The sequence below is a fragment of the Pelophylax lessonae genome (genome assembly GCF_965119305.1).
Source record: "Pelophylax lessonae genome assembly, chromosome: 2".
NCBI lineage: Eukaryota > Metazoa > Chordata > Amphibia > Anura > Ranidae > Pelophylax > Pelophylax lessonae.
This window is the reverse complement of record NC_138769.1, coordinates 159,117,717-159,129,866: the sequence shown is the minus strand read 5'-3', so window position 1 is coordinate 159,129,866 and position 12,150 is coordinate 159,117,717. Positions and strand designations below refer to the sequence as shown.

Here is a 12,150-nt window from a genome sequence, read left to right as displayed (position 1 = left end):
GGTCACACCACAAGGCGGACACCCTCAGCCCTTCCCATCTCCTGTCTATCCAGGGGAAGAGCTTGAATTTGCAGTGTCCCCTGCATCCTCTATGGATAGGAACATGGCAGAATTAGCTAAAATTGCATTGAGCCAGTCTAGCGTGTCACAGGATCATCCACCTGTACAGCAGGCTACATACTCAAGGGGCACAGTGCTTTTAGCCAGGTTCTCAGCTCTCCTACAGCAGGAACTGACCAAAGCATGTATTATCATTACTACTGATCTAAAGTGTGACTTTCAATTTACTGAAAATGAAAATGGAAGGCACAATAAAGAGAGTAAATCAAAATTCAAACATGATCTTATCCCTCCAGGATCAATTGGATCAAGCACAGGCTAAAATTGAGGACCTGGAAAACTGGACATTTTACGACTTCAGGAGATGCAGTTTTCACATACCTATATGCCCAAATACTTGAACACTAGATACCCTACTTTCTATTTGTCAAATGCCCCAGATAAGAAACAGGGAGTGGCGATATGTATCGAAAAAGAGTTCCCTTTACACCTGATGTAGTTCTTAAAGACAAAGAAGGGAGGTACCTTATGGTGGCAGGGAATAATAAATGAACATGCAGTCACCCTAATCTCCTTTTACACCCCTAATAGAGCAGAAATCCTTCTTTTGTTTTATGTTGGAAGTATTGATACCTCATGTGACGGGTCATGTGATCTTAGGTGGAGACAGCAACACTTCTCTTGACCAAATTTTGGACAGATCCAACCCAAATAAAGCAACTTTAAAACACACTCCCAAACAAAGCGGTTACTTAGCAAAACTACTACACTCCCTTGACCTTATAGGCGTTTGGAGAGATATACACCCTACGGTGCGGGATTATACTTTTTATTCCCAAGTACATAAAACGCATGCATGCAGAGATCCCTTAACAATTTTGGCTGACAAAATAAATGGAAGCAATGGAGAAAGAGTGTAGTTACTCCATGGTCAGACCATTCTCCAGTCCAGATGGTGTTGTCAGATTTATGGACAAAACCACATCCCTCCTTGTGGCGCCTTAACTCTTTAATGCTCCATGACCCCACCATTTTCAAAGAAGTGGAAACTGCCCTTCGTCAATACTTTACAGAAAATACCTCATTCGACACCTCCCCAAGCACTAATGGGGCTGCTCAAAAGGCGGTTATTTGCGGAAAATTAATACAAATTGCATTTAGAGTTAAATGTACCCATGAACACACAAACAGGAAGAGGAGTTACGACTCGTCGTCACAGAATAGAGATCCAATCCATGCTTAGACCTCAGACACAAAACAGAAGCGGCACGAACGGCCTTGAATTTTAGCTTAACGACAAATGTCAAAAAATGTACTCGTTGGTCCAGACACCGATATTATACAATGGGTGACAAACCCAACACATTGTTAGTAAGAAAACTGACCCCCAGGGCCTTTACCTCAGCTCTGTCGAAATCGAGACTTCCCAAGCCAACCCAGAACCCACAGCTTATTGTGAGGGAATTTTTAAATTTTTACTCCAAACTTTATAGATCTCCTGAGCCATTTTCAGCAGATTGGGCTGAAGATCTCTTTCAAGAACTCCCTCAAATAGCGCATGCTCAGGCAGAACTAATGGATAGGGAGTTTACGGAGGGCGAGATCATGATAGCTATGAAAAGCCTCAACCCATAAAAAGCGCCGTGTCCGGATGGTTTTTCCGGACATTATTTTGGTAAATACGCTGACATTTTTACCCCCCATGTATGCTCCTCCTTTAAGAATTTGCAAAAAGGGAGTCCCCTGTCGCCACATGAAAACAACATGCAGAGGACCATGCAGACTGCACAAATTACTGTCAAATTTCATTAATAAATGTAGATCTCAAAATAATGACGAAGATTCTAGCCTCCCATTTGAACACCTTCATTTCCAAGTACATTTATCCGGACCAAGTGGGGTTTGTCCCTAACAGACATCAGACCAAACTAGAAGGTTGATTGACATTATCTCTGCCTTGCGTTTCAACTGCGATGGGCAGGGGAGTCGAATAGCCATGTTGCTATCCTTAGACCTTCATAAGGCCTTTTATTCTTTTTCCTTGGAACACCCTTTTTCACTTTAGAACAATATGGGTTCAGCACAAACTTCCTTACTACCCCAAGCTATACATCGTGAACCCACGGCCCGTCTTTCAGTTAAGGGGTATAGTTCCCAACCCATTGAGATACATAGGGGTACAAGACCGAGTTGCCCCCCCATCTCCACTCATTTATATTAGCCTTGGAGCCCCTGGCTGTTAAGATTAGAAACACTTATGATATTCAAGGGATAGATTGTGGAGATCAGGAGCACAAATGCGCCTTGTTTGCAGGTGACATTTTAATGCTTCTCTCATCTCCAGTCACTTCGATAATTAACTTATTTAGGGTGCTGCGATGCTTCACTTCAATCACGGGTCTTAGGGTAAAAATCTCTAGGACCTAATCTATCCCTAGAGGTCCACACTGGCAGTACCATACAAAATTAATTTCCCTTCCAATGGCGATCAGACAGTCTTTTATACCTGGGTATTTTCCTAACTCCATCTCTTCCAACGCTGTCCCAAAATAATTTCCCGCCACTATATAAAAAACTGTCAGTAGATCCTAATTGGTGGTCCAAAATTCCTCCATCATGGTTCGGTCGACTGTATTCCAGAAAAATCAATATCCTGCCTAGGATACTATACTTGTTTAGGATTATTATGTCGGACCTGAAGCTTTTTCAAAGGAAAATATTGCAATACATATGGGGAGATAAGAGACCCAGGGTGAATAAACGCACTTTGTATACCCCTAAAACAAGAGGGGGACTGGGAGTACCAGATATGACTAAGTATTATCAAGCCGCTCAACTGTCCCAGCTGATTGATTTTCACACGTGGCAGTCCCGCCCACTATTGATGGCTCTTGAATTATCTCATTGTCCATCTAGGGAGATCAGTCATTTGATATGGCTGAGAGCTAAAGACAGACCAACTATGTTCTGCCCCACTCTATCATTTTCATTGAATCTATGGAATAGGCTGATGAAAAAACAAAAAATATCAGCTTCCCAATTCGGAGTTTTATCGCTATAGCCAGATAGCGCATTTTCTGGCTGTGTTACATAGAACTTCTGATTTAACCACCTCCACGGCGATGGAATATTTTTGCAGGAACTTTGACAAAACACACTAGTCACATTTCTAAAATTTACATTAAGTTGCATACAGCCTCCAATAAGCAGTTCTATAATGAATAAATTGGAAACTGATATGAGATTTGGGAAGTGGAGGATTGGTGTAAGTTGGCACAATATGCATCTAAATCACTTAACACCTCACTGATCGAGGTAAATTAAAAAGTATTTTTAAGATGGTATATGGGGCCAGTGAGAGTGGCATCTTGTGTCCCGGAGGGCCTCCCCGCTGTGCTTTAGAGGCTGTGGTTTGGAAGCCACAATGTTTCACACTTGGTGGACATGCCTGAAAGTAAGGAGATTTTGAATCCGTACCTATACCGTTATATATTTGCTTACGCTGTGAATCTTGTCAAGTCACAGATACAAGCACAGGATACAAGAGAAGGCTTGAAACAATCATCTTTCTAGCAGCTAGAATTGCCATAGCCAGATCATGGAGGTCTCCTACGATCGAGTTCAGTCTAGTTAAGTCTAAACGGTCTTGGATCATAGTAAATTAATGCCTTTCTGAGGTCTTAAATAATAAAATTGCCTTTTTAACAAAATTAAATATCTCTCAGGTGCCGCATAGGATGTTTATATTACTGATGTATTGATAGGCAAGAGTGCACACTTGTCTTTGTTTTGCTCCCCCCCCCCTTTTTTTTTCCTTCTCTATTTTTTCATTCTAGATGATCTTCCTTCTCTTCTTTTTTTGCTCTCTAAGGCCACTTGGCTGTGTGAAGTAATATACAGTACATTATGTGCCCATTATTGTATATGAGGGATATGCTGCGGGACGAGGTGACAGGGACGCTGTTCATCCCCACTGGTCCCCTACATGCAGGACCCTAGTAGATGGGCTGATTATTTGTCAGAACACTACAGCATCATCCCCATCTCCACCCCTCTGCAATAAGCTGTTGTGGAGAGAGCTTAAATAGGATTGGGCAGGAGAGGGTATATTTTCGTTGTGTACCAGACCGGACTTCCTGTTGAGTTCTATTATTTCTACTGAAAATTCTCAATAAAAACCATCGGAAATGAAGTAGCTTTAAAGCAGTTATATTGGTATACTGTTTTCCATGTCTCCGTACTAAGGTTCTTGGTCCTACCATGCTCCACAAAATAATATAGATGTTTTTAAGCTCACATGAAAAAACTGTTTTTAAGCTTTCAGAGAGTTTCAACTCTGCTTCCAGAAAAATGCTGACATGTTGACACACTTTTGGGCATGGTTTGCCCTGCATCTTCCAAATGATTTGACATCCCTGGTGTTTCTTTGTTTCCTTTTTTCTGTGGATTCCCCCTTTGGCCTTGGCTGTTGTGCTATTCAATAGAGTTTAGCACCCATTAACATCTCTGGCCTGGTGTCTTGCCTGCCTTCCCTTTGTGGTCTCGTTGACCTCTTGTGTGTGTTTTCCCCCTTGCTGCGTTTGGGATCATGATGTACCACCTCCAAAACCTTCCGGAGACCGGACCTGTGTACACATGTTTTTAATTTTGGGCTATGTATAATTGACCTAATCATCACCATAGGTACTATATACTCCACACAATAATGTACAACACCCCTGAAGACGGATAACCTCCAGAAACACGTCGGGTGTATCTATCCCTACGGTTTTGTCTGTTTTGCTATTATGTACCCTACTTACATGTTGTGGTCATTTTTGGGTTAGCCACCCTATGTTTTTTCTTTACATGTTCTATATATGTGTTCTTTGTTCTTTTATTATCTTTGTAATAAAATTTATATTTTTTATATAAAACTATTACTACTATTTTTTAACTGCTACTTTAGCTGCAAATGATTGTCTAAGACCTTAAAAGTCCCATTGGGGGTTCTCCTCTGGCCTGTTTCTAAACTCAAAGTCATCTGCCTAAACACCTCTTCCATCATCTTCAGCTGCATGATGTCTGCCAAGACTTTGACTATAGATAAGATTTTAAATAATTTGCCTCTACTTTTGCAATAACTGTACACACTCCACGGCCAGGTTAGCTGGAGATGACAGCTAGTGTGTTGAAGAGGATGAGAATTTATTATAAATTAGGAAAAGAGTAATTAAAAACAAAGTAAGGATTTTACTTAAAAAGTTGGTCTTTAATAATCGACTCAGAAGTTAATAAAGAAGGTTTCTGATGACAGGATGCTACAAAACAAAGCTGGGTCTAAAGCACAATAAAAGTGATATTCTGCTCTTTTCTAGAGATCAGGAACCAAAACATTTCAGATAATAAAGCAAGTAAACTCAGCTGCTTCCCATGAAAAAGTTCTATGTACACTGCTGATAAAGCGCATCAAAGTCAGCAGGGAAAGTTTTTTGTGCCAAGTGTCACTGCTAAATGTTAATGAATTCAGCTCATGTCCCATAATTACTCTACGTAAAAAATTCACATTTCAGAAAGGACAAAATGCTTGAATAAGACTGGATTATAAACCCTGTGCCTGGATCTAGAAAAAAAAAAAAGAATAAATAACTGTGTAAGCAAGGAAATCATAGCAGAACTGCTGGATGACATACAATGCCAATGGAGTGTGACTAGCCCAGTCTGAGAACTATGAACGAACATGTCACTGAAATCAATGTCAACACTCCGTGATTAATCAAATGAAGGGTTAATGAGGCCATGCCTAATCCTTCCATACCATTCAAATGACTCGGCACTAAAATAAAAAAATAAAAAAAAACCTGAAACCTGCAGAAAATATATCAGGAGACCATTCTGGGGAATATTACAGGCTAGAGCTGTGCAGCTTACTTGTATTAGACAGGAACCAGAACCCTGCATACATAGGGTTAGAATTATGGGAAGAAAGTGGAAAATTGTGCCTGCTATGAAATCCAACACAGATTATTAGGATCCAACTAAAGGTACGTGAAAAAAGACATATACCCCAGACTTATCAGGAGAAGAATGTCCCCTATGAGCCTAGATGAAGACGACCATTCTGGTGTGTATATATTGGCATCACACTCAGAAGCAAGTAAAAAACAAAACATCCTTTCAGGTACATGCATTCATCTTTAGGATTGTGTTTTAGCTGCTTCTAACTTTTATTTAATGTGGTTGTAAACCCCAGACATGAAATATGATATGAACAAAGCATATCCCTCTATAGCAGGGATCCTCAAACTACGGCCCTCCAGCTGTTGCGGAACTACATATCCCAAGAGGCATTGTAAAACTCTGACATTCACAGACATGACTAGGCATAGTGGGAATTGTAGTCCCTGAACAACTGGAGGGCCAATAGTTTGAAGACCCCTGCTCTATAGTGTCATATCTGTCCACTACTTCCATCCTCTGCTATAATTAGGAGTGACTTCTGACAAGTTTTCCTGACACCAAGAGAAAAATGGTGACAAGGGGGGGGGGGGGATAGACCTCCAGCTCTGTGTGTGTGAAGGGGGGGTGTTTCCCTTTATTCTAATCAGCACTAAGAGCTCTCTTCACTGATGTAACTTCAGCTCTCCACCCCCTGCTTTTCGTAGCAGAGAGATATGTAAATTCTGCACTTTAAATGGCTGCAGGGGAAAGACTGCTGCAGATAAACAGGAACAACTCATGTAGGAGGTTTTGTTTCATCTCTATGTATCGCCTCAGGCCAGTCACATATGTAAGGGTTTAAAACCACTTTGAGTAACAAGTATGGGGCAGGGTCGCTTTAGATGCAGCAGCTCAGCACATGCTGTGCTCATGAAAGGGCAACGCAAGGCATATGCAGCAATATGTGCATGTGAATGCTGCTCTAAAATAACCAGTTCAAAAATCAAAAACAGAGTTCCACATTCTTCCAAACTGCTTCACAAGTGCAAGACATGAGCAAAAAAAACAAGGACCTGTGTACATAAACCCCTAAATACTTGTTGCAAAAATCAAAGGCTGAAATAAAAGAAGTACCCATAAAGAAGTTAGTAAATACTTATACTGTTCCAGTAGAGCGGAATCATTCCACAGATTTACTGCAGAAGCTGACACTTTTGGGGGTATCTATATCCTGTGCCCTTAGCTACACTCAATGGTTCCTCCCATCAACACCTACACGGCAGGGACGTAGTGGTTGTTGGAAAGAACCACCAAGCACTGCAGGGGACACAGGAGATCAACACTCCCAGAGATGCCAGTTCCTTCAGAGACTTCTGGAGAGTTTTCTTCTTCATTGAAGCAGTGTTCTGTGGTGCAGGCAGCATGAGAGATAAGTACTTACCTTCTTGTTTACAGGTATTTCTTTTATTTAAATAAAACATTTTAATAAAAAACGGCGCTCCCCATCTTTGCATTGCCTGGGGAATTATTTTATTTTTTTTGCCTGGAGTTGAGACTTGAACTCACAGACTGTCGCCTAGGTCTTCTAGGAGGAAGAGCTTGCTTATTTAAAGATCGATGAGCTATTCTATGTGTCTTATATGAGCCTAAAGCTTTCACTACAAACTGTAACACTCTCTTAAGGCTGTATGCCTATGTAATTATTTGACACAAAGAAAAGAAAAAAATATAATAAAGTACAAGCAGCTAAAGTAGTGCAAGCGTGTACACACAAGATTATTGCCCAGTACATATTTACCCAGGAGATAATCCACTCTTACTGCTCCTCTACCTGTCATTCAAATATGCAGACACTTCAAGCTTTGCAGAACAAAGATTGCATTGCCAAGAGGAACACTTTTAATGCACTTCAATGTGTGTATAATTAAGTTACCGTTGTATAAAGTATATAGCAACTCAGAACTGCCCATTTACCACTGCCTGCCTTTAGCTTATCTGTGTACACAGAACATGATCAAAACACGAGAAAATCAATTGGATCTCACATAGATAGGTTTCAGTAGTCACCAGTCACATACCAATTGTCAACCCATTTTTTAAACACCATGTCCTCATGCAACTAGCAGCGGGACAGAATATGTACAGCTTTGCGTTAAGGCAAAAACAATTAGTGTAAAAATGTATGGGGTTGACAAGGCAATAGTGAAGTCATAACCCAACAAGCTTGGCAGCTATGTACCGGGGTGAGGGGGTTCACCAACCCAAAAAAAAGTACATAAAAAAAACAAGAAAAGGGTATTCTAGGGTGGCCCACCAGTATTCAAGTTATACACAAAGTCAATCAATTTTATAAAAAAAGTTTACGTATACAATTTTATTATAGATTTTTAACACAGAAGTAGAGAGAGTCGATTATATTTTGTAAATGGATATAGATGTAAAGAAGAAAAGGGGTACTGTCATACCAAGTTGACACATTTTGCAGTTATTACTGATTCTTCAAGATCTTATATTTATAAATGACAGATATCCAACATGAATAGTCTATAGTCTAAAAATGAAAAGAAAAGTAAATGTATGAATATAAGGTCTTGAAGAAGCGGTAGTGACTGCAAAAAGCATCAACTTGGTTTGTTTGACAGCAGTCCTTCTCTTCTTTACAGCTCTATGTAAAAAATATTTGATTGTTATGTACTTCGGTTTTTTAATTTTGTAAAAAAAATGATATACATACATTTTTTTTTTTTTTAAATAAAATTGATTGACTTTGTGGATAACGTGAATACCAGGGGGTCACAATAGAACACTTTTTCTTCTATTTTTTTTTTTTTTTTCTATGCGTTAAGGCAACACAACCTGAATACTGCTAGATCTCAATCACAGTCTACAGGGACTAAAGGACTCGGCCAGTTGCGACAAACTGACTGCTCTTGCTAGATTAATTTAGAAAAACATCTGTAATCACATTGTGATCCACAATATCAAAGTGATTTAGGTAGGCAGATTAGCCATGAAGTTTTTGTCAAGTTAACTAATGCAGACTAGAATATCCACATTTGCTCAAGGTATTTAGTCTCCAAGATCTCCTGGTCATAAAAAGGTTAATAGGGCTTTTTTATATAAGGGTTGGATTGAGCTCATCTCTTAATATTGCGCCCATTTGAGACTGTTCGTGATCACAATTTGAATGCCTGATATTTACATGGAAAATTTAAGTTCTCTACTTTATTAAAAAGTTACAATTTTGGATGGTATTACACTATTTGGAGCTTTTCTGTTTTTTGGAGCACCTGAGAGATCGGAGGGAAGATAGATTACCAAGGGTTGTATTAACAAGGCTTAATAACCTATTGCTCATACGACTCTTTGCCATTGGCATTAGAGTCCACTATTTCTGGTAAGCGCTCCCGAGTTTTCCTTTTTGCGATTGATGTACTGGCCGTGATCCTTTGAGTTTGGAACACATAATACTTTCCTTTCAAGCACGGATTTCACTTTCTGACTTGGACATTATATATATATATATTTACAATTTTGTTGACTTTTTCACTGTTATACATTCTATTGGAATTTGGAGCTCTATGTAGACATACATTGTGATACTTTGTTACATTGCACAGCTTTGCACGATGCACTTTAGTTGTTTTTTTTATTACATTTTATGATTGAATTGCAGTTATGTGATACCATACATGTTAGATCAATCTGACTTGGTTTTCATGTCTTTAGCGCGGGACTGTATGTTTTTTAGTTGCTTTTAACAATATTTTTGTATTGTAGTGCCAGCAGCTGGTTTTATTTTCCTCAGTAAGCGCAGTAGTTCTTTTATATTTACATTCTGCTTTTTTATATAACTTTGTGCTTCTGCTAACATCCACAAATGGTACAAATAGTGTATTGCACTTACTTCCCACTGTCTTGCTCAAACTTTTCAAAGAAAGCCTTACGAACTTGCGTGCCAGAAGACCTTGGCAGGGTCTGGGACCTAACCAGCTCGCGCTTCCTCTCAGCTTGGCGACTCAAAGCAGGTGGTGGAGACTGGGATTTGGGGGTGACATCAAAATATCGGTCTGTGCTGTAATACAAATAAAATTAATTCATTAAGCAAACTATTGATTTTGACTTTGTGTTATTGTGGACTATGACCTTTGTCTGCACATGACAAAACTACACATACATTTGAACGTCTAAACTTCCTCATTTGTTAAAAGCATTATATAGCAAAAATTTTATATTTTCAGTAAGCACATATTTTATGTGTATCCAGGCCAACATTTTTATTTTAGTTTTGTATATAGTAGGGAAAGGGTGGAAACTCTGCTTTTTTTGGCTGACTGTAGGACTTCCAAATCCCAAATTTTGAGTTTTCACTGAAACCGTAATAGAGGGGAAATCTTCCAAAAAGAACATTTGCTGCAATGACAGCTAAGAGTATTCCCCCTCACTTTCAGGAAATCTTTTATCTACAGGACAAAAAAAGTGTATGGAAATTTCCCAATTGGACAAATACCATAAAAAAAAAAAAAAAAAAAAAAAAAAGCGCGATGGGTTTTAAATCCTTCACTAAAACTAAAAACATTCTGGATTTTGATATAGGTTTTAAGTCTAGAGGGGTGCAACAAAAAAAATTACTTATCCCTTGTTTACACAGGCTTTCTTCTTAATGAACAGTGTCCTGAAGCCACTACTCCTTCACCATATGTGCAGCTGCTCATCACATATAATGCAGGACTAGTGGTCCTGCATTGTACATAGGGGTGTTGAGGGACCAGCCCACATTCTGAAGTTAGAGTAGGAGCAGAAGGAGCTGCTGGAGTGAGGAGAAAGCATTTCTCCCCTAGACTTATGCCTAGTACACACGATCCGAAAATCGGACGACGTTCCGTCCGTTTTTGTTTGGTTGCTAGGAACTCTCAATTCTATTCGCAAATGGGAGAGGTTACTTACGATACGAATTTTCTCGGACGATTATTCAAAAGGTTCCGGTATGCGTAACCATGTTGTAGCGTGTGAGGGGAAATGATGTCTACTGCTCATGCGCTGTCTGCTGCTAACCATTTTTTTTGGACGAACAACATACTGATAATATGATTATCGTACAATGTGTTATAATACGATCAAAATTTTTATGCTTGCACGACCGGATAATATCGGGCAAACTGTCGGGATCGCCTCTCGTAAGCTGTGTACTAACGATCAGATTATCGTCCGATCTTTTCACAAGCGTTATTTTTGGTCCGATTTTCGGGTCGTGTGTACAGGGCATTAGGGTATTAGATCCTTACAATACAAAAAGGAGGGGGCTACCAAATGGAGATATCCCAGCTGTCTGGAATTTAGCTTTTACAGCTTGAGATAAGATTTCAGCCACACAGGGAGGATGCATAGTTGGCAGACTCAGGGGTTTGCATTGCATGAGTAGAAAAGGACAACCGTGTAGAGTAAGCAGTGCCAGAGTGTGTAATAGGCATATATGGCTGACTAAATGGATAAATATTAGGTACAAACTATGCATAAAAACTATTATAAATGTTGACAAAGTTATCTAAATGATGTTGATCTTTACTCAAAAAAAATAATCTGAAAAAAAATAAAATAAAAATGAACACACTACTTTTTCCCCGTACCTCTGTTCCACCCCCCTTCTAAGCCACTAACCTGGTAAAGACCGCTAAAGTCACCTAAGTGCCCTGTCTATTTCCCTGCTGCAAGTTCTGGTGCAGAGTACTGCTAAACCAGTATAGCAATGGTGCTTCAAGACCACTGGTCCGATTTCACCCCCTGTGATGAAGTCTGTCATCTTCTCTCTCCTGAGAGGACCCCGCTGCTGGCTGTCCAATAGAAGTGTTCACGTCATGTAGAAGTGTCCACGTCATGTTAAAGTTTATATTGTATGAACTTTAGATTTAGTTTAAAGACATTTGCTTCTCTGATGCTCCCAGTCTGCATTCACATCTAAGGTAAATGCAGGTTTTGTACACAGGTCCTAAAACAACTGCATCGCATTTTAAATCATCTTTAACTCCACGGTCTTCTGCCTTGAAAGACATGATGTTGCTGTGATCTTCTCTTGATGTGTATTTAGTATAAGTACTCCAGTGCCAGTCATCAAGGTCATAGTGCAGCATTATCCAACATCTGCTTATAGGAGGGTAAAAATGCTCAAATTGA

The 12,150-nt window shown here is 39.6% G+C and overlaps 1 protein-coding gene across 1 annotated transcript in view; it reads right to left on the bottom strand.

Moving 5' to 3' along the window:
* The window catches only part of LOC309545338 (smoothelin-like protein 2), a 176,483-nt gene that overhangs the window by 39,881 nt on the left and 124,452 nt on the right, over positions 1–12,150 (bottom strand). The window contains exon 6 of the mRNA XM_082244498.1: positions 9,887–10,054. Within this exon, the coding sequence (XP_082100624.1) occupies positions 9,887–10,054 (168 nt within the window). The remainder of the gene's footprint in view (positions 1–9,886; positions 10,055–12,150) is intronic.